Source organism: Manduca sexta, chromosome 10 (assembly GCF_014839805.1).
Source record: "Manduca sexta isolate Smith_Timp_Sample1 chromosome 10, JHU_Msex_v1.0, whole genome shotgun sequence".
Lineage (NCBI taxonomy): Eukaryota > Metazoa > Arthropoda > Insecta > Lepidoptera > Sphingidae > Manduca > Manduca sexta.
The window spans coordinates 6791116-6814030 of record NC_051124.1 but is presented as its reverse complement, the minus strand read 5'-3'; the positions used below and the strand labels follow the sequence as shown (position 1 = coordinate 6814030).

The following is a 22915-nucleotide window of genomic DNA, read 5'->3' as shown; positions in this document are numbered from 1 at the left end:
TTATTACTGCATATTCCGAAGTGTAGAATTTGTGTCCGATGTTGCGTCGGGCTCGGCCTTACCACATTATAGGACTTACTACTAATGCTGAAATTGTTACAGTTGTTGTTGTCTTCCCTTTCGGGAATAAAAGGAGTGGACTTGTATGGATATAATTAATATGTCTGTGTATCGCCTGAAACAAAATAAAAGACTTAGGTATTAGAGAAATCTAGGATCTTCTTGGTGCCTCTGCACGATTTCTTTTCCGATGATATTTATTCATCCTAGGCAGTTAGGATGTCATCTCTCTTCGAGGTAATTTATATCACTGGTCTTCAGGCACCATATATTATACAAAATACTCATTTAGATAATTAATATTCATTTAATATTTTTTTTATCTTTCGCCACAAATTACTAAATTAACTAAGTTACAATGGAGATATAAAAAAGATACGAACAAATAAAAAACGAGTACCTACCAATACTTGTACTATCTTTTACTTTACATTTTAGTTGGTATAATTCAGGAAGGCTATGGATTCCATAAACTTTTGGTAATGTGTAATCATGTTCAAAATTAGAGTCCGGGTTGTGGTAACTAAAATTGTACATAGTTGTAATATAATTATGAAGAATGTAATATACATGCATACATATTTTTGTAGATCGGTGTGATGATATTCTTTGGTTACTTCCTTATATATATCGTCCGATACAATCTCAGTGTCCATATTATTGATATGGTACAAATATCAAAAAGGGAAGAATTTTATATGCCATACAATGGGACGTTTTTAAATGGTATATATACGGGAGCTAGATCTGGAGTAAGTTTATAAATATATCTTTTACTTAAGTATTGTTTTATATTAAAGTTTTTGTTACCATAAATATAAATACTAAAATTCCATAAAAATAATATATCATAAAATGTAGCATACTTAATGCTTCTATTTGTAGTATTTTTTTACTTGCATCTACCGCGCTCAATATTATGTGATCTGAATGGGTATTGGGTCTACCTTAGTTTCTTGCCTCAGGTCACCTGCCAGTCGTCAATCTTCACTAGGGAATCCATTTCTTTTCCACAAAAATGGTGTAGTAAAAACATAAAAATTTTATTGTCCAACTTGAGAATGGATTATCCGGGATCCCCCAGAACACATTCCATAATATTATGTACTAAGTATATCTATAAGTGTTTCCATTTGTGTTACCAACATTCATTTATCGCTTAGACGCATAGATAGATATGTGTTTCTTATATTTTTTTGTTTTTTAAAAGCGTTAATGTCTAGAAAGGCGTCTTGATTACGACTCCAGTATTAGATTAGATATTTGCAGCCAAAAGTAGTAAAATTACAAAAATGAATGAAAACCTCCGAACTTTCACTCATCAGTATTAACTGGAATAAGGAAACAATATGTGCTGACATTAATTGAATTAAAATCTTTAATGGCTACACAATGATTTTCGTTTCGATTTACAAATTATTTTTCAGATACTTGACTTGATAAGTTGGGACGACATGAATGTAGCCAGAATATTTGCGGCCTATCATATAGGATATTGCATTTGTTTTCCCATATTTCATAACGTTGGTGATAGGTAAGTGCAAATGACGATAGTAGGTATCTAACAAATTGATATTCATACTACATTTTCGACTCAGACTCGCTAAACAAAATTTATCCCCACATTACCATCCAAACAAATCATTGGAGGGTTTCAATAGGTTACGACTTGGCAAACGTAGTATAGTTTCGCACTTGACGATTTGCGAAAGGTTGCTGGCAAGAACTGGATGCGATAGGTCGAAAACAGGCTGATAATGATGATACCTAACAAAAACCTTTCATATCCATAAAGAACTTGATATTTGATAACAAAGAACCTTCAATTTGGACCAACATCTTTAGAGGTGGTATTTTAAACAGCATGAGGAATGAAGAGCTTCTCACTCTCAAGCCTTTAATTGATTGGGTTTTGGGTTTCGCCATCGGTGGTAGAGGACGGTAAAGAAATTTATCACGCCCTACGAGGAACTAGTATCACAAAATACAAAATAGTAACGTAACTAAACGTTTCAATTTTCATGCTTCTCGATCAGTTTCGTTTGTGACGCCTTCTTTCAGCAATACGGCGCAATAACTATTTTTAAAAGCTATCTATTTGAAAATTATAATAATTATGGGAAAAATTCAATACATTTCTGCAATATGTTATTTTTATTTTGATTGTTTCCAATTTTTTACAACGTGGATATTGTTTCGATAATTTCATAATGGAAATGCGGTTAAAATGGTTGATTTCGTGCATCTCCTCCCAAAGTACACATCATTTTAATTTTTTACCAACACTGTGAGATACAAAATTGAATTAGGAATATTTTGGTAGAACTAAATTTCATAAAAAAAAATATTCGTAAACCTTTGCTATTACCGCCTGAAGCACCACAATGTGCGGAACGATTTGCTTAAGGCCCTTTGCTCGGGGAGCGACTTAAGAATTGCAATCTACTTAATAGTATGCAGGTGCATTCAATTAAAAGTATATTTTCAGGCTGGGACCTAAATGGGTGATCGGAATAGCGGGTCTAATATCAGGTATTTTAAATTGTCTGACGCCTGCGGCAGCGTATTCAAATTTTTGGGCGCTTTTCTTCGTGCGAACAATAAAAGGATTTTGTGCAGTAAGTATCTCACTAGTATTAAGTATAAGTACCAAAGTTTGTGCAAATTTTTGGATGTTTGTTAGATGTAAACGCAGAATTACGACCAAATGCAAACGGATTTAATTGTAATTAGGCCCACACATAGACCATGTGTGATCATGCCCACACATAGGCTAATTTCCATCCCGATAATATTATGCTCTTACAAAATAGTGTCGTCGATACAGATGGTACTATTAATGGGTCTTTACAGTAATTGGGAACTTTTGTAATGGGAAATACTTATCATGCGGGCAAAATTCAAAATTGACTGTGATTACTTAGGTTCTGAATTGTAACCCACAATTAGCTAACCAAAGTCGCGAATACCTAGTTCCTAAGTTCAGGCACAGTTTTATCACTAATTGAAAACATAAACATATACCTATTAATTTATAGTTAGAAGTTAAAATCATACTATCTAAACACTATTCTTATAGTAGGTAATGTTGTTTACCAGGGCGCTATGCAACCAAGCATGGTACAAATATTAAGACATTGGGTACCACCAGTTGAAAGAAATCATTTTATGTGGGCTTATTGTGGTAAGATTAATTACAAATAACTAAAAATAATATATTACTACTTTAATATATTATTGCTATTAAAAATAATATATTGAAAAAGTAAATAATAGGTTCATTTAAAATCTGTTTATTGTATATTAAACTATATTTTATAAAAAAAATATGTCCACCACGTGCGAACTGTGTTTCTCTCTGCATTCCTCGAAACGGGCGGTTAAATCTAGAACGACTGCATGCAACGTATTTTGAGTTCTTGTTCTGTTTTCTTGCTGGATATTTTATTGTACCTCTTCCATTGTTGTGGGATTCATTCTGTACAATAATACGTTAAGTACTTATTTACTCCCATAGTAAATAAACGATTGGTATCAAGTTGGGTTTTGTGGAGGCCATACGTTAATAAAAATTATAAGAATAATTGGTATCTTTACTAAATTACATTACTATTAGGGAAATGCAGCGGTTTTTAATGCTTAATCATGTAAGCACTTAGGACTACATTTAAGTCATGAAAGTGATACCTAGTGGTTACGAAACTTTCGTGGCACTACAGTGGGTTTTATGCAATGGATAAAAGAAATGTGAAATTTTTAGTGGAACACCATAATCAATTTTATCAACATAATCTTTGTTAATAAACACTTTGCTCTCAGGAATTACAACGGGGACCTTTTCAACATTTTTAATATGTGCTGGCGTACAATATTATTCTAGCTGGCCAATAGGATTTTATATATCTGGTGGAACACAGATTACTTGGTCGGTTTTATGGATTCTTATTGTAACTGACTACCCGAGATTGCATCCATGCATATCAACCGAAGAACTGACTTATTTAACTGATACAATCGGGAATATTTTCGCGATTAAGGTTTGGTTCACAATTTCAATTTATTTATTGAAAATTAAATAATATTAATGAAGGAATTTCATAAAATCATTTCAGCTAACGAATTTACAAGCTCCATGGACGTTGATATTGAAATCGGTATCATTTTGGGCAGTTTGTATTCTGAATTTTGGATACGCGTGGATGATAATTTCTGTTTGTATACATGGTCCTATTTATTATTCTAAAGTGGTAAAATATGATATTTATCAGGTAATTTGGAATCTGTAAATTACTTATGCTCTGATGAAAAATATTCGCTAGTGGAATAATCACAACTATTCATTTCCTATAGGCGTCTGTATTGACTGCATTGCCGTTTTTCCTGAGACTAATCTTAGGCACTATCGTAATACAAACTTTTCATTGGTACAAACACAATAGGAAATTCAAGCGCATCAAGAATATTAGAAAATATTTTATAGTCGTATGTAAGTGGAAGCACTTGACAAGGAATATTAAAACTTAACGTATTGTTCATTGAATCTAAAGTTACGCGATTATTTACAGCACATGTATTACCAGGAATGATCGTCGCATTTTCATGGTTTTTACCTGTGGTTCCGGGCCCTGTTTTATTGACTATAGCCGTCGCATTAACCGCTGCTGGAATGGATCTTACTTTGGATCTTTGTTATGTTAGAACTTTTAAAATAAGCTCATCAAGAAATTCTGCATTTTATATGTTTTTAATTGATTTAGCTACTATGTTACACATGATATTTATACATGGCACTGTATTTGTACTTTCAGGAATTAACGCCGACCTTTGTGAATTCTCTTCATACAGTAATAAAAATTATTGGCCACACCTCTGGAATAATAGTATCATTATGTGTTGGTCAAGTTACTCAGAAGTATAAAGTATCTGCCCTACTTTTAAAAGCGGAATTTCTTAATAGTTTCTGATAAGACATTAACCAAAACCCAGATATCAATTTACAGAATATTCCGGTAACTTGGAAGCATATTTGGTGTTTCCATGCTACAGTATTATTTATCAGCGGATTTATTTTCCTTATTTGGGGCGAAACAGAAATACAGCCGTGGCATTATTCGAGAAAAAGGTAGTGATACCTAAATCTTATGCAAATTATTACCTCCTTATACTCAGATCTTATATTTTGATGAGAAATCCTATCTAAAAATATTTTTTACAGAGAACATCACAAAGTTAATATTAATCGGAATCTTTCCCTTATGTCAAATATAATTGAAGTAGATGAAGATGCTGGTTCTATGCAGACAAGGAAATCACAGATGATATTATAAATTTATTTCCATAATTACATTAGTTTAAATAAACTTGATCAGTAATGAAATGGTGTTATAGTATTATAATATCAAAATTGCCAGTGTTTGTAAGTATTAGACGCTGTCTTATACTGTACAGTACTAACGTTGGCTACAATGTCCTTCAAACTAGAGCGCAATTATGCTTGCACATTATTACTGAGCGGCAAAAATATACATTGCGGTGCTTCCTAAGTTGGTACTGATTTAGCCGTGCTCTCGTTTAAACTCTCTAGGTTTGAAACCTACTGACATCAGTGTGTACGGCGTTTTTTTAAATGTTGATAAAAAATTGTTACGATTTATTTATTTAGATTCTTCCAAAACAGCATCAATACGCATGTGACGCTATTGCCTGCAGTAAGCTTCTATTGGTTTGACATTTGAACTCCCAACTAGATATTAAAATTATGCGACATGTTTTTAACCTGCATAAAGATAAAGGAATTATAGAATTATCCATGAATAATTTTAATAAATATTTATTGAAGACTAGCTTTTGCTCGCGGCTTCGCCCGCGTGAAGGTGTTTTCCAGGATAAAATTCCACTGTTTGATAAAAGTCTTGCTACATATTTTCCCGGTACTTATAGGTTCAAACTAATTTTATCCCCAATCTATAATTTCAGTTCAATCAGTCGAAAATCTAAGAACATTTATACAAACTTTCATCCCCTATTTTATCCCCTTAAGGGTAGAATTTATCAAAATCCTTTCTTAGGGGATGCCTACGTCATAGTAGCTTTATGCATGTAAAGTCTTAGCCCGATCCGTCCAATGGTTTGGGCTGTTCCTTGATATATCACTGTCAGTCACCTTTGAGTTATATATTATATTAACAACTGAAGTTAGCTAAAATTGAGTTTCTCGAAGCCGACCACTATTTATGTACTATGTATTTTGAGACTATGCAATTTTGTCGCGTTCGCGATTCACTTTCACTTTTGTTGAGTTTCAGAACGCGATATTAGATCCTCCAACGCGCACGCGAATTTGAACTTTATGCAGCGGTAATAAATTACAAATTGACTCTCCATTTTATTTAGAAAACGTTTGTATGGGAAATAGAAAAATGCTGTTTTGAGGATTTTCCCGGCAATTATTCGAATTTTTCTCACCTTTTAAATCTTCCCTAGACCTCCACGAATAATTCAAGACCAAGATAAGATAAATCCGTTCAGCCGTTCTCGAGTTTTAGCGAGACTAACGAACAGCAATTCATTTTTATATATATAGATTGGCCTTCATGTATGACGTCGTCCTTTGCCTATGTATGAAAATGAAAATGAAAAGCCATGTCAAAGTGACAAAAGTATTGACTACGTATTGCCAGCTTTATAATCCTTTCCGGGGACTTGTTGGATTTCTAGTTATGTCAAATATTAATGTGTATGAGTGATTTTTACTCAGAACAATGACAAGCATAGAAGTAACACTATGACATTTGAGCGTACTCTGTCTTAGACAGCAAGAAATTTAATTGTGTTGCGATCCCTTCTGACATCTTATCGATATCGATAAATGCTTTGTCTATCGGCTATGGTAAATTCACAGACCTGCTAAAATAAACACTTTTCGGTCAGTCAACTACAAGCCGTTGCAAATTGCTATTTTAGATAGAGGCTAAAAAAAAGATATCAAAACCCTGATTTGGTATTAAAGTACCAAAACATCACTACAACATACCAATATCATTCACACAAAAATGGTCTAGCATTTAGATTATTAAATTAAGAAAATGTTAGAAATTTCGGAAGGAATGGAAACCGCTGTAACAAACAAGAAATCGGCCGGAATTTCGTCTAGGAGAAAGCCAGTACGCAGTAAGGGATTAAAAGATACCCAAGAGGTGTGATTTGACAAAAGCTACTAAAATGGGACAGTAAAATTAAAACACACCGGTATCATTCATGTCACATATGTTTGATAACTTATTTCAATGTTAATAAAACTTTGTCGAAATGCTAAGAGCAAACACGGTGCTGTTTTTTCAATGCCAATTGGGACGAGCTATGGAAACGATCCATTTTTGCCTCATAGCATCATCTGTGGGGAATCTGCAATGAAACACATTGTATGAAACACACTATGAAAATCAGATAGTTTCCTCGATCCCAGCCTTCGCGCACGGTTTCCAAGTGGCTTTTACCACTACACCACCATACATTGAAAGTAAAAGGCAATTTATTCAAAATAGTAAACTACAATATACTAACATCTATGTTATCGACAGAATATGCAGCACAACACTATTGACCACGACTACGTAAATTGGTAAAAATGAAAAATACTTAATAATGACTGGATCGAATGGCCAACAGCAGATTATAATATGACTACAGCATAATAAAGTATAATTAATAACACTTTTGCACTTATATACAGGGTTTAAGCAAATATATTCGATTTTTGTTTACTCACCGATGGAAGCTGATGATTTCAGTTTCATTTTCTTTACGAGAAGAATGAGATTTACACCCCACAATAACGCAGGCCATTGCTTGTTCCTAGGGCTATATTTTACCGCTTTATCACTGTGTATTTATTAAAATTAACAACAAAAATATTACAAAACATGTAGCCACTTTTGAAAAGCACGCGCTGAAGTATAACATAACTAAATTGTGTGGGCGCGTTTGTGACATTGTTTGGGATTGGCAAGTTGGAACATTTGACATTTTATTTGCTTTTTAATTTGGCATCATAAAGAGGACCAAAGGTAACCATTTGGTTATTTTAAAGTGTACGCAAGCCGACCTTAGCAACATAATATTTGTCTCGTTCTTTTCAACGGTTTTGGCCTATTTGAAAAAATAAGATAAGTATATGAGGGTAATTTAGATTCCTTCTATGCTTGTTCTTATTCTGAGGATTTTTAGATGCGTTACAGAAGTGAACGCAGAAACAGCTGAGTGGCTGGATAAAATTTGAAAAATAAAAGACTATTGATCCCATAGTGAATATTCACTTATAGATACGTTAAATATATCATATTGATACTACAATGATTTTCGCACTTTACTTCATTTTGATAGTAAAGTAAAGTGGAAAGTGGAAGGCCTTTAACGTCTGCGAAGCTGTGTGCAACACATAGTTATTGATAAAATAACGAGTATGTATCAGAGACTGTGCTTATTTTACAAATAGCCTGTTGGATTTCGTAGTTATCTTTTGATAAATCGTATGAAAACAAATATTTAAGTAGGTTTATACATTATCAAAATATTAAATGAAACGCAGGCAAAATTTAAGCGTCCGTTATCACATATGGATTTCCTTTGGAAAGGCAAATGTACTAAATCTGGCATTGTTATAAAAGTTAATTATAATCTATAAATAGGTAAGTATCAGTTATTTTCTAACAAACTGTAGGTACTTATTAATTCGCGAGGGAATTTTTCAAGCAAAATAAAGTATTATTTTTAAAACATCGGAAAATAGTTTTGGGCCTTTCTGAATTTCAGAAGGAAGGAAATACACAAGGATTTTGTTAACCATGCCTTCACATTAACGAAAACAGAAAGTTTTTGACTTAAGAATACTTGACTTCATAAAAACGGAATGTTAAAATAATAATATCTACTGTATAATATACTTGCGGATTTTTTTACGGTATGTCTTTGAGATACGATGGCAACTCTGCGTATTTCTCTTTGAAGTTTGATGCGAATTGTGACACCTGACAAGTGACAACTGTCTGTTGCTTAATTATTCGACTTTCTTGATTAAAAGATTCCAAAAAATTTTGATTCCCATCAGATTAAGTTCTGCCTGCTAGGGTCTTACTCACAGTGAATTTGATTTTCATAGATTATAAAAAAATAACCATTTTTATATAAAAATGTTACGCAGCATTGTTGAATATTACGCCGAACACGGAGGCTATAGATGTGGATATTGTCGAAGTCCTACGACAAACTTTAGTCACGGTGAGTTTATAAACAATGAAATTCATTAACGAGGAATAAAATTACATTGTGTTGTGTAAAGTAGGCACTTTTTATTATTAATTCCATTAATAATTCAAAAAGTTATGTTTTGTCTAGTTAACCTTGTTTTTTAAATGCTTGAGCTAAAAAATTTATATTTTTAGGTATGTGGGCGCATACATTAACGGTGAGTGACTACCAGGATCTGATTGATAGGGGTTGGAGAAGATCTGGGAAATATTGTTATAAACCAACAATGGATGTAACTTGCTGTCCCATGTATACTATCAGGTTTGTACACAATATGCATACACTTAATTAAATTATATAGGAGCAACCAATATACGTATGGCACATATACATCTCTATAGCTATATTGACAAACCTTATTCAGGATAGGAAAACAAACTTCAACAGTGGGTAGATTTTTGTTTATATTTCTTAAATGCGATATATTTAACAAGATATGATATGCATGACATAATTAGTTTCTTGTTGCTTAAAACTTGTGGAAAATAGTTCCCTACATTGAATTGAATGAAACATTTGTTATGCCTTGTAATAGTATAATGAAGAGAAATTTATAATAAGAGCATAATATAAAATAACAATTTTCATTATTCTTTGCCACAATTATTTTTGAATATAAATAATGTTAAAGCTAACTGTATGGACTCGCAACCATAAAGAAAATCATGTGCATACTAAACGGACGTTATACAAAACAAAGATATTGCATAATACCTATTAATGCCCCAATCACTAACAATGTGGTTAAGACATTTGAACAAACAAGTCAATACAAGGCTCGCTCATGATAGAAGATGGGTAAATAATAAATGGTATTCTATTAGACAATAAAAATAGGCAGATTACCTTGACAATAGGTAATTCAAAGTGACATGTCCCTATATGAAAAAAAAAACTGATAAAACTCTTAATGACTGCTTATAGGGACATACATAATACATACATACATACCATACATGTATGTATGTATGTATTATGTATGTCCCTATAAGCAGTCATTAAGAGTTTTATCAGTTTTTTTTTCATACATCTGTGGGTAAATCCAAACTAGTTTTGATGATGATTAAGCAGCTGGTTAATACATGTGCCAGTAAGTGAGTCATATTAAGCGCATTATACTGAATTTGTTTTCTTAAAGTGCCAGAAATCCACAAAATAGTATGTCTAAAATATAACTCTATAAACTGTTACACTTATATGAATCCACATGGAGTTTAAGTTTCTACCTGCATACCTAATGATATTTACAATAATGTATTGAGTATGTATTAGTTATCAAATGTTTAGATTTAGATATGAGTGTTTGCTTTTGATAACTTTTACATATACTCTCACATAGCTAATTGTATATTGCAAAATTGTGTTATATTAATTGTTGACTTTTAAAATATTGTTTTTTACATTAAGAAAATTTACTTAAATGCCACATGTTGATATAACACACAAGATATAAGATATTTTGAGAAAATACTTGATAAACTTATTTGGTGTTTTATGATCCTACACTTGGATTATCTTATCTTGGAATACTTAATATTGGGGGTACTTATTTTGTTTGACATAAGTTATCATACATGACATAACTAGATAGTTCTTCCCACCCATCAACAGATGCAGAGCATTAGAGTTTAAGCCTACCAAATCACAGAAGAAAGTATTAAAACGTTTCAACAAGTTTCTGATGGGTCAAAATGAGTCAGAAGCTGAGAAGGGCAGGAAAATGTCCACATGCAGTAGCGGGTCTGAAGTATTAGGCGAAGGTTTTGAAGAAGGAGTTGAGCAATATGTTGAAACCACTAGAGAGCCTCAAGATATGAATATTGCGGAAATTCAATCTTGTCAAATGGATAGATTAAATGAAACAGCTGATAGTAGTACAAAAGGTATGTAGTTAATATAGACAAGTCATATGGGCAATTAAAGAGTAATATTCAACTTTATATGAAATCTGAGATATATACAAAATAAAATTTTATTTTTCAGGTGAATCTTCAGTACAAATGGATGTAAATACTTTACCAAAAGAAGCCAGTACTAATGTACAAAATCCCATAAAAAAAGGTAATTTGTTATGTATAATAATATATAAAAATAAAAAGATGTAAAGGAAGATAACATACATATTATATGTATAAGAATAAACTCATGCAATATTGATAGTTTGGGATATTGAAATCAATTGTGTTGATAATTACCCAACACAGATGAGGTCTGTTTTTCAATTCTGTAGTTTGAAATGTTTTCGTGCAAGTGCTGTATGCGCAAATGGAGGTCGAACTTTATTGGTTTGCGTGTATTTCGTAAACGCGTTGGAATTTAGAAATCTATAGGCTACCCACAGATTAAATAAATTGATTTCGTGAAAAGAAGTATTAAAATGTAACCATGTATAATATTGTAATTGATTAAGTTTGATTGTATTAAAAATTTCGATATTTATTATGAACTGCTCAGTTTAAATTTAAATTTTGGTTATAAAATGTTTTATATTTAACAGTTGGTTTGTCATGTTGCGATTATGTTATACTTTAAAATAAAACTTATTTGGGGATTTTATTGCGAAGCGAGGATAGCCTAGTTGGGTATGGAACGGTCTGCCGAGACGAATGTCCGCAGGTTCAAATCCCAAGGGCACACACCTCTGACTTTTCTAAAATCATGTGTGTATTCTTTGTGAATTTATCGTTCGCTTTAACGGTGAAGGAAAACATCGTGAGGAAACCTGCACATCTGAGAAGTTCCTCTGTAGGAATTTCGATGGTGTGTGAAGTCTACCAATCCGCACTAGGCCAGCGTGGTGGACTAAGGCCTAATCCCTCTCAGTAGTAGAGGAGGCCCGTGCTCAGCAGTGGGCAAAGTATATAATACAGGGCTGATATTATTATTGCGGTTATTAAAATAAAAAAGGCACGAAGGCTGCAAAGTCTTCGAAACGTCGGGAGAAAATTATAATATAAAAACCGCAATATAATATAAAATCCACAAAATAGTTTTATCTAATCTATCATTCAACATTCTACATCTAACATTCGCGTAAACAAGAAATCATTATGTTACACTTTTAAAGAACTAAAACACGCATATAAAACTGGCCGCCACACCCGGTTGACTCATTCTCTCTCTGGGGGATCCAAGGAAGGTTAACGTGACATAATTTATAGGTCATAAAAATATTATTAAAGATTTACAGTAGGTATTTTTTCCCATATAAAAACAGTTTTTAAATCTGATGTGTAAAATATTAATTTAAAAATAATAAATCATATGAATAACTTTGTTTTAAAATTTCTTTGCAGACACTGGTCCTGATCCTAGTAAGGCACCATGTAAAAAAGCCAAACAGTTGAGACGAGAGAGAAAATTAGAAAAATTAAAGGAGAAGGGAATTGATGTGTCGTCACTGAACACAACCAGCAAAAACAATGAAAAACAAATAGAAGAGTTTATCAATGAGTTGCCTGACGATGTGAAGAAAAAGTTGGAGGTGCTAATTTTTTTTTTATATATATTTTTCAGGCATGGCAAACTAGCTCCATCACACCTGATGTTAAGTAGAGTGGTGTCCACATAGAACAGCGACTGACGAGATATGATAATCCCTCAACAGTCGACACAATTATGCCGGTCTACTTGAATATATATTGAATGAATAAATTAATGTTGCTTGATCCTTATTATTTTTGTTTGGTATTTATTTTTTTACATGCCTATTGTACGTATCGAAATTTCTAGAGCTATTTTAAAGGGTGTTGTTTTTTATTGCGTCGTTACATACATTGTCATATAGATATTACTTAAGTGAACAATTACTAACATTACGTTAGTACAATTGTATAGTTTACTAAGAGTAGAACATTCAAATATTTCGAAATGTTACGTAATAAAAACAAAGATATTATTAAAACAGGGTTTATATTGTCTGAAACTAAACCTCTTACATTGACATTCACTTAGTCTTCGTTTCCAGATTAGATTAGTCCGCACCACTCCGCCCAGCCCCGAGTGGTTGGCGACTTCTAAAGAAACGTATGAAGTGTATGTCAAATATCAAACAATAATACACGATGATAAGCCGGAGAAATGTACTGAGCCCAAGTTCAAGGACTTTTTAGTGCGGAGTCCTTTGTTGGTACGTATATATGTTATACTAGAAGCACGGTAAAGTGACTATGTCTACCTTATGGTATATTTAACATGTGGATAGAGTGCAGGCTGGCATGACGAGAGATGATGAACTGCAATTATAATAATAATATAATAATAATATCAGCCCTGTATTATATACTTGCCCACTGCTGAGCACGGGCCTCCTCTACTACTGAGAGGGATTAGGCCTTAGTCCACCACGCTGGCCTTATGCGGATTGGTAGACTTCACACACCTTCGAAATTCCTATAGAGAACTTCTCAGATGTACAGGTTTCCTCACGATGTTTTCCTTCACCGTTAAAGCGAACGATAAATTCACAAAGAATACACACATGATTTTTTAAGTCAGAGGTGTGTGCCCTTGGGATTTGAACCTGCGGACATTCGTCTCGGCAGTCCGCTCCACACCCAACTAGGCTATCGCCGCTACTAATTTGATTAGTTATTAGTTGATTAATTAGATATAATTATTTTATTCTCTCGCGTGGTTACAACAATAAGTTAGATAAAATAAACTTTTTTAATTCAGAATATAAATCCTTTTTTATAATTTAATTTCACAAGACTGTCCCATTGGCGACGAATATATTGAAACCTGTAAGTTGTAATCACTATTTTTGATGTTCTAGGAGGAATTCAGCGAGACGGGTCCGCCATGCGGGTTTGGTTCGTTCCACCAACAGTACTGGTTGGAAGGTAAACTAGTGGCTGTTGGCGTTATCGATATATTGCCCAAATGTGTCTCGTCTGTTTATTTCTTCTATGACCCTCAGTACATGCATTTAACTTTGGGCACTTATGGCGCTCTCAGGTTAGTAATAACTTCTAATGTTTTAACACTTTTCTTTATATATTATTTTATAGTTCCTTTACTTAATTTGTTTACTGTGGACACATAGGTGTGAACACTGGGTATAATATATCATAATAATTATTATGATATCAAATAGCGTGGGTATATTGCTATTTTATTTCGTTCACTTTAAAAAGCCTGTCTGCGTAGCGTAGTCGGGGTGGGCTTTTTAATATAAATATATTTTTTTATATTATAATCAGATGTAATTGAATCCTTAAATCAATGCAAAACATGATAAAATACTGTGATATAAAGTATTTAGTTTAATTGAAAGTTTTTACTACTTCGCTCTTTCTGGCGACAGCCGCGCTTCGGCACTGTAATCGGTCTAGCTCCTAAACGACTTCTCAGCCCATTATGAAACTTTAAGGGATTATCTATACAATAGTAGCTATTTTTAGAATATATATATATATATATATATATATATATATAAATATGGCAACTTTGTGAAATTCAAGTTAGAAACTTTCAAACATATATTTTTTAAAGAAAAAAAATGATTTTTCAATTTCCAAAAATACAATAAAAAAGCTCATTAAATCGAGTATTTATTTCATTGCTTTATTTATTTTATTGTAACATTTAAAAACTTGATAATTGGATTCGAAGTGGGTATACCAGCCGGCCAGTCAAAACTTCAAAGTCCTTTAACTCGCTAACCAGACTTTATACTTTAAAAACATTTTATTACTTTGTTCAGAGAGATCGAATTCACAAGACAACTGCACACTGTGTGCCCGGAGCTCAAGTACTACTACATGGGATTCTACATCCATTCTTGTCGGAAGATGAGGTACAAAGGCAACTTCGCCCCGTCAGACCTTCTATGCCCAGAGACTTACAAATGGTTCCCTCTAAAAGACTGCATACCTAAGCTAGAACTATCGCCGTACTCGAGGCTTGACCCAGACATAGATAGTGTGGACACGAATTATCCCACGGAGAGAGATATAGGCTACATACCAGTGTATCTGAATGGCGCTATTATGACGTACAAAGCGTATAAAAGGAAAATCGGGACTAAGAAAAATGACAGTGCAGACGAGGTTCAAGAATATGCGATATTAGCCGGCGCTAAAGCTGCTAAGAGTCTGATCTTGGCTAGATGAATGTGTTTGTGAAATTCTCAGTGGTGTCTTGCATTGACAGTTTAAGGCCACCCGAGTACTATATTTTGCTTTAAGGGCTAGCGTCGACTAAGCTTGCCGAATTGAACCGAATCGGATTGATTTGCCTACTATATTTAGCCTAAACAGCGTCAATTAAAAACACGCCATGGCATTCCAAGCCGAAACACATATTTAATAAATGTAATTCGACTATGCGAACTTCGATTCGCTCTAGTCGACGCCAGGCTTTATCAATTTAGCTTTTAATATTGTTAATATACATAGTTGTAATGGCAAAGCCCTTTTGAGTGTTACTAATAAATATTTTACATTGTAATTTATTTGTATTATAGTGAACTATCAGTACTTACATTCACAGCAATAGATCTTTAGATCAATAAACACGTGTGTTTTGTTTTCCCACCTTAATAAATTTACATAAGCTATATTAGGCTTAAGTTTTTATTACAATAGTTAATATATTATATTTATTTAATATTAACTAGTCATATTTTGTTAATTTACACCTGTTTTCATAAACTTAACTTGAATATAATGAGTGAAAACATTTGCGTCGTATTTTATTGTACTGAAGTAGACATTTCGTTCATTGGCTTGTATTGCATTTTACTGCTTCACGATATTCGAATAGGCGAAAGAATAACGACAAATGAGTACGTCTTATGGGGTCTTTTAATTAGGGCAAGGAACACAAATATCTACAATAAGTCGTTTTCAATAACACTTATTTTCCAATATGTATATAACTTGATGTCACAAAAATGTCGCTCAAGTTAATAAGACTTTCGCCAGTCGATATGAAAAGAATAAAAAAAGGTACGTAACTTTTTATGATATGATGATTGAAATAATTATATATTTAAATATTAGCCAAAATGATTGACATACTTGACATAGAGAAAAGTAACTTACTAGTCTGATGACAAGCGGTAAGAGTCCCATAAACACTAGTGACTTCTCCCAGACCTATCTATAAAAGCACTATCACCCTGTCTTACTATCGTTACGAAATATGTCCCATAAAGTCAATTTTTTCTGGCTAAAATGGTCCTTCGAACCGGAATTAGTGCTGCTATACAGATGTTCGTTGAGTCCTTGTAGTTTTAAGAGATCCTTGGAATTCTTAGAGTGGTGTGGCTAATAAAATGCTTCAGCCGCATTTAGAGAAGATAAAATAATTCTGATTAAAATATACACTGGCCAGGCCAGGTAGTGGGGACCTTTACTAATGCCAGCCGGCTAATCTTTACGATACCCTTTTACCCAATTGTTAAAAGAGGGTGATATTTTTTTCTTTATTCCCGTCGCAAGTGCAAGGCCTTGGAAGGTTGCCCCATTCGCCACCACCTAATACCTAAACTGACCCCAGGTAATAAGAAGTTGCTCGCTGCTACACTAGCGTTAATATAGTCTCCCTAAATAAAGTATGCATTTTTCCGATATAAACATTTCCCCTAGACATTATATTAACCCAAGACTTCTGGTTAAGTCATAATTAAATTAAGTTTAACTAATTAATTAATGTCTACAAAACATTAAGTACTTATCAATAAAATATAGATTCCGTATAGGAGCGTCTGGTAAATGAGATAAAATTTTAATGTCAGCCAAGCGTGGAGAACAAGTCGAAGGCACACTGATGATATATTTAGATTTGAATTCTAAAAAACCTGTTCGACAGACAATCATGAGGCATACTTGTGTTTAGCCAAACGGTTGTAATTCTGATCACTCAAGTTTCACTTTTATGTGTTTTCTATCAATGGATATTAGGAACGATTAAGTATAATGACTTTAAAACGACCTTTTTAAGTACTCGAGTACCATGCGAGTTGCCTGCAAAGAAATGGGCCTATCCCATTACCTATTACCTACCTACTTATAAGTATTTCATTTTTAGTTCTTGAATATTACGAAGGAGAACTTAATAGTAGGTATGTAGATACGTTTTTGTGTATTATTCAAGTTAGGTGTTTATACGTAGTAAGCTTAACACATAAGACACGAAAAAGTGACAAGTCTCTTATATTCTACTCTAAATTGCCATATTAACTGACAAGAAAGATAATTTTCATATACACTTAATGTAATTGTACGCTGCTTAAAGTTAAAGCCTTAATAGTTTCTGTTTTTATTCAAACATAGATCATGCTTATTTACACACCTAAAAGAAAACAAAAGAAACCAGCTCTGATTTTAATTGTCACAAAGTACAGTCAGAAAGCTAACTAAAGAAATTTACTGAACGTTGGAAATGGGGGTCGATCATTTACATGACATAAAACAGAGCCAAATATAAGAATACTATAAACATAAGAATAATAATTTTATTAAAAATATATTCATAAATTACTAATTCTAAAGCAAACCCGCAGGGTTAAACACGTAGAACAAATACGTAAATGTCATTAGATAGGTATTAATTAGCGTGGTACATGGCGGACATATTTTGTTTCCTTTGTTTAGTTTTTTAGTCTTACATAATACAAAAATAATCTTATATAAGAATAGTATTAAACACCTACTCGCTTTTTATTTAATTTATCTACGGGTTTATCTTAATTTAGGTTCTTGTTTAATTATTTATATAAGAAATCCTAGCTAGTTGAATGATTCATTTCTGAATTTTATTTTCTGAATGTCCATTAAAAGTCCTTAAAGTGAGGGACGCCTTGTCAACATTATTGGTCAATTCTGCACAAAGTGCCGCACTCCATCTTTCCTCTGGCTACGCCACTTTCCACACAGGACCAACTCTCTGAAATGTTGCACGAGTGAGTACATCATTTTATAGGAAATTCCTTGATTTTAGGTGTCTTTCCAAATGACGTAGTTTGCCAGAGCATTCGATTTTAAGAATTCTGTTAGCATTATCGCTATTCTATGGCGATTTAATTATCTCCATTTAGTTTGGAAGCAAACGACTTTTCACAGACGGAGTCGCAAAACAAACGTAGTGTTATTAAAAAAGAAATAGGTTTTATTTTGTGAAATAGACATCCTTCGGAAAATTCTTTTCATTGAATACCTATCCATCACGGGTTCCATTTTTATTGCAATTATACAACAATGACCTTTAGACATTTATAGGTAAATAGAAAAAGACACAATTGCTGACTATCGACTCTTTTTTTGCCAAGATGTCTCCCGCAATAAAAGACAAAAGCCCCTCTCCTCAGTTTGTGTTGTGTGGAAAAATAATTTTATTTTTATGTAGTTGTCCTATACGATATCTCTCCATCCTAAGTCAAAATTAACTGCAACATATGAATCCAGGACATAGCCATGCCAATAACTGATAGTGTTACTTTACATACCTTCACCTTTGCGCTCACCTCCTTCTAACATACTTTCAGAAATCCAAACCTTTTTGGCATTTATAGTAATAAGAAGGATTACGTATACTACCGTGCTAAGTTCAACAGCGGTTTCTCAAAAAATATCAAAATCTTGATTTTTATGACGTCAGATAGCAAGAAATACCCATTCATTAAATTTACCTAAATTACGATATATTGTTTAGAACCTGTTAAAAAAACCTTAAAATTTTGTCTCTATCTCAGTTTTACATACAAAACTATAAAGCTATATTTACAAAATCGATCGATCGAATCGATTATCTCGAAATAAGGTTACCTTGATGTAACACTTTTGCGCTTAGCACGACAGTATAATAGGATATAACAAAATGTAAGTACTTGAAGTGTTGTAGTTCTAGAGAACCGACAAATCCGTAAATCATATCAAATTTAGAAAAGGCCTCTAGGAAATAAATTCAGAACCAGAAAATCCTATCCATTGACATAGCGTGGGTTCTTTTCAGTTGCCATGTAGGGGTAAGGCACCGGGAGATATAAAAAAAACCCGGGTGTCATTTCAACAAACCAAGAATGATACGTCACTCGCTCGTCCCTTGACACTGTTACAAGTTACAAAATTTAAAATATTTTTAAAGTTAAGTATATTTTAAGTATTTTGCAGCCTCTTAAGTGCCGCCCGAGGCATACTATCCTCCCGCTCTAACTACCCTACCCGACTGATCCTAACCATCCACTGTCACTAACAAACCATATTCTGCAATTTGTACAAATTATTTGTGCAAATTATACTTACAATTGGACTGTATCTAGATGGCGTTTCTACTGTTTATAACCAACCTTTATAAATAAGCGAGTGAGATAGGAACGTGAGTCGTTAGTCAGTATAAAAAAGAAGCATCGTATAAAGCATCTTGAGACTATTTATTATTCTAACGGAGGCGAAATAACGTAATTAAGATTGGCGATAAAACTAAGCTGATATGGATTATGGATGGATCATCAGATTATCAATGAATTAAATTAGCAGTAATTAAGCATTTATAATTATCGATAATGGTTTTTAGTATTATAAAAATTGTAACATAGTGCTGGTAATTTACCATCGTATCTCTGCTTAAAAGTATGATATCAACAGATAATATTTGATTTGAGTTAGATCTCCCTATATAACTAAAAGATATAAAGTGACATACTATTGTTACAAGATTTCATTATCTCTGTACTATAAACAAGATTGGTGTTATGAAGGACATGGATTTTGTTTTCTATGTTGATTGTTCGATAAGACACATACGGATGCATTTCCTTGTACTAAAACACTTTAGACAGGTTAGAGTTTTGTTAAGATAGATAAATATTTCCTCTAAGTTCTAATGGCTATACCTATTAATTTTCTTTTCAGTAAAAACTCATTAGAGTTCAATGTTCGCATTATAGTCCACTCCTGGCGAGAAATACCCACCTACTTACTTTTTCTTTATGCAACTTTTTATGACCGCAGTATCGAAGAAATTTATATCGGGATCTTGCCCCGTATCCAGAACTGGTCTTACACTTATATAAAAATGTACAATAAGTCAAGTTCGTTCGCAAGAAAACGATTAAAAAAGCGTCCGACGTTGCAATGAACCCGTAATTGTTATTTAATTTGAGAGGTTCACTGCTTTTGCTGGGTATTTGACTGTAGTGCGGAAATCATCTTGAGTCGTAAATTTTTTATACTAATCTCGGAGAATACTTATTTCCTTCTATTTTTTTATATCTATCTATATAAGCAAATCATGTATCTATGTGTGCTTACGTAGTAAAGGGTTCTGCTAATCTTTTGGTTATCTGCTTTTATTTACTAGGTTATTAGCATTTGAATCATTTCGACAGCATCATTCGCATAAAAGAAGGATTGAGAGAGTCATATTAGCTATATTCTATTTTAAAAAAGGACTTTAAATCCAGCTGTGTTACCGACAAGCAAAAAGTCTTAACATCCAAAAAACAAATACCTTTATAAACTAGAGATAAGTATTATTCTTATAATATTAATGGAATCATTGGACGTAGGTATATCTTCAAGAGCGGACATATCTTAAGAATAATATCAATATCCACGATTATTTCAGAAATAGCTCATACTTATTGTTTGGCGTATGAAATCCATCGTGAGATCGTATTTCTGCGTCTCGTTGTTTGTGCATCATCGATTAGATAAAAATGAAGACATAATGCTAACCATTTAGCGATTTATACCCAAGTATATTTCATTGTTTATAAATTTTAATATTCAACATTGTAACACTTACACATATTAAATACATATTATATTTTACGCTTCAACAAACTATATGGGTCCCAAAAACATAAAACTATATGGTGCTTATTAAACGTTGAATGTAGCATCAGTTTAATTCATGGGACCAGGCTATAATCTAATATTTTATGATACTTATATTTACTAGTCTTTAAACCACAGATTTCGCCATCAATTATACAAAGGCCTTTGACTAAACTGATGGCAGTGGCGGCCCTAAACGACGCGAGGTCCCAGGCGAAAGCAAAAAGAAATAGAAGCGAGGCCCCGGGCAGAGTAAAAAAACGTTCTCCTGTTTTAACAGTTTCGTCGCTAAGAACGTAAAAAAAAGGTCCTGCGAGGCACCGCGTGAGGCCTCTGTAAGCGTGAGGCCCCGGGCGCTTGCCCGGTTTCGCCTCCCCCAAAGGCCGCCTCTGACTGATGGTACATTTAATGTTTATTAGTCACTTATAGCAGACTGGTATCTGGTCTGATCTGGAATGGTACCAATTTTGACCGCATTGTTTTAATGTATCATATTTAAAACGCACATAATAGTGACTGTGTAATTTTTTATATTGATATATTGAATAAATCAATTCGAAAATATAGTCGCAGTCCATAGAGTAATAATACAAACATTTCATATTTACAGGTGATCTTCTATTTGATATAATTTTTATCGTTATGTTAAAAGGTAGGGTAAATAGTTTCGATGTATTGTTTTAAAACTGCAGATTTAAACAAAAGGATCTAAGTTACTAGCCACTATTTAAATTAACAAAACTACATCATGAAATTGAAATCATAACCCTTGGAACGGCGAAACCTTACCAACTTTTAATACTTTATTTTCTTGAGATACTAGTTCCTTAAAACTATATTTTGTTGTTGACTATGTTCCTCTGACAACTATAACAATTGTTAATTACAATATTGTGCCGTTTTTACTATAATATACAGGGGGATATAGTCAGGGAGCCCTATTCCCTCTACAGCGGAATGTCCATCTTTTTGCAATTACGACCATTTTAATCGAGGGACAACTTTTATAGCCACACAGGTAAGCGTCAACAATTCTTTATTTACTCCTTCGTACACGGAATAAGGCTTGACTATATTTATATTTAGACAGTAGTTACGCCCACCATGAGGTGATCGACTTGTCATGATGTAAAAGTTTTAGTAGAATCAAACTAAAGTAGCAAAGTAGAACAGTATTACTGTCGTTATACTAAATTGGATCATTATATACTTATAATCCTACAATGGATGGGTTTGACATCTAGATTGCGATCAACTTTAATAAGAAATTCATAACAAAAACCTTGTGAGCAGCATAAATTATTTAGAATAGAAACTAAACATCGAATTTAACCTGAATCTGTCATCTCAGCTCCATTACATGCATAGTACTTAATAGCCGACGGGTATTGCAAAAATGTATCAATGAATGACGTTGCTCCGCAAAAAATATATACTTTTTTGTGGAGTTTTGTATTTATATCGCTTAATCTCGTTTAGATACAGATTTTCTTACCTGTTCAAAAATATTTAATGAACAATATATTTTTAATATCTTTTCATAGTAAATACAAAGTTTAATAAAAACTAAATGGGAATTATACAGGACGAACTAATATTAGATTGTATAGTTCAGAAAAACACGAACGTTTATAAATAGAAGTGTCTTATGCGTTCCTTGACTGTAGTACCTAACCTACACACCCTCTGTCCATAGCTAGCACCCATTCCAGCACGTCTTGCTACGTTATTACCTCATACATAGATATTATTTCAATTCACAT

General features: G+C 33.1%; 2 protein-coding genes across 3 annotated transcripts; both read left to right on the top strand.

The window, feature by feature from the left end:
* The first annotated feature begins 482 nt into the window (after positions 1-482).
* LOC115455807 (sialin) lies at positions 483-5437 on the top strand. Of its 2 annotated transcripts, XM_030184534.2 has the most exons (12): positions 483-579; positions 651-812; positions 1488-1594; positions 2549-2678; positions 3160-3244; positions 3880-4097; positions 4173-4328; positions 4411-4546; positions 4626-4753; positions 4869-4979; positions 5061-5182; positions 5276-5437. In XM_030184534.2, exons 1-12 carry the CDS (start codon positions 553-555, stop codon positions 5385-5387), a joined length of 1494 nt encoding a protein of 497 aa, XP_030040394.2. In that variant the 5' UTR covers positions 483-552; the 3' UTR covers positions 5388-5437. The 2 variants fall into 2 exon arrangements, with proteins under 2 accessions (XP_030040394.2, XP_030040395.2); XM_030184535.2 differs by lacking the exon at positions 4869-4979.
* Positions 5438-9053: 3616 nt separating this feature from the next.
* Positions 9054-15884, top strand: LOC115455806 (arginyl-tRNA--protein transferase 1). Its single transcript, XM_030184533.2, has 8 exons — positions 9054-9336; positions 9501-9627; positions 10978-11249; positions 11350-11427; positions 12663-12850; positions 13334-13495; positions 14144-14325; positions 15074-15884. The coding sequence occupies exons 1-8, from the start codon at positions 9249-9251 to the stop codon at positions 15480-15482; spliced, it is 1506 nt and encodes a 501-aa protein (XP_030040393.2). The 5' UTR covers positions 9054-9248; the 3' UTR covers positions 15483-15884.
* The last annotated feature ends 7031 nt before the right edge of the window (positions 15885-22915 follow it).

Bases quoted from the DNA above. Each gene is read 5' to 3' on its own strand.
- LOC115455807 (XM_030184534.2), top strand. From the start codon at position 553: ATGTTCAAAATTAGAGTCCGGGTTGTG. The intron at 1,595-2,548 runs GTAAGTGCAAAT...GTATATTTTCAG, and splicing joins TTTCATAACGTTGGTGATAG to GCTGGGACCTAAATGGGTGA. The intron at 4,329-4,410 runs GTAATTTGGAAT...CATTTCCTATAG, and splicing joins TAAAATATGATATTTATCAG to GCGTCTGTATTGACTGCATT.
- LOC115455806 (XM_030184533.2), top strand. From the start codon at position 9,249: ATGTTACGCAGCATTGTTGAATATTACGCCGAACACGGAGGCTATAGA. The intron at 9,337-9,500 runs GTGAGTTTATAA...TTATATTTTTAG, and splicing joins TACGACAAACTTTAGTCACG to GTATGTGGGCGCATACATTA. The intron at 9,628-10,977 runs GTTTGTACACAA...ACCCATCAACAG, and splicing joins TGTCCCATGTATACTATCAG to ATGCAGAGCATTAGAGTTTA.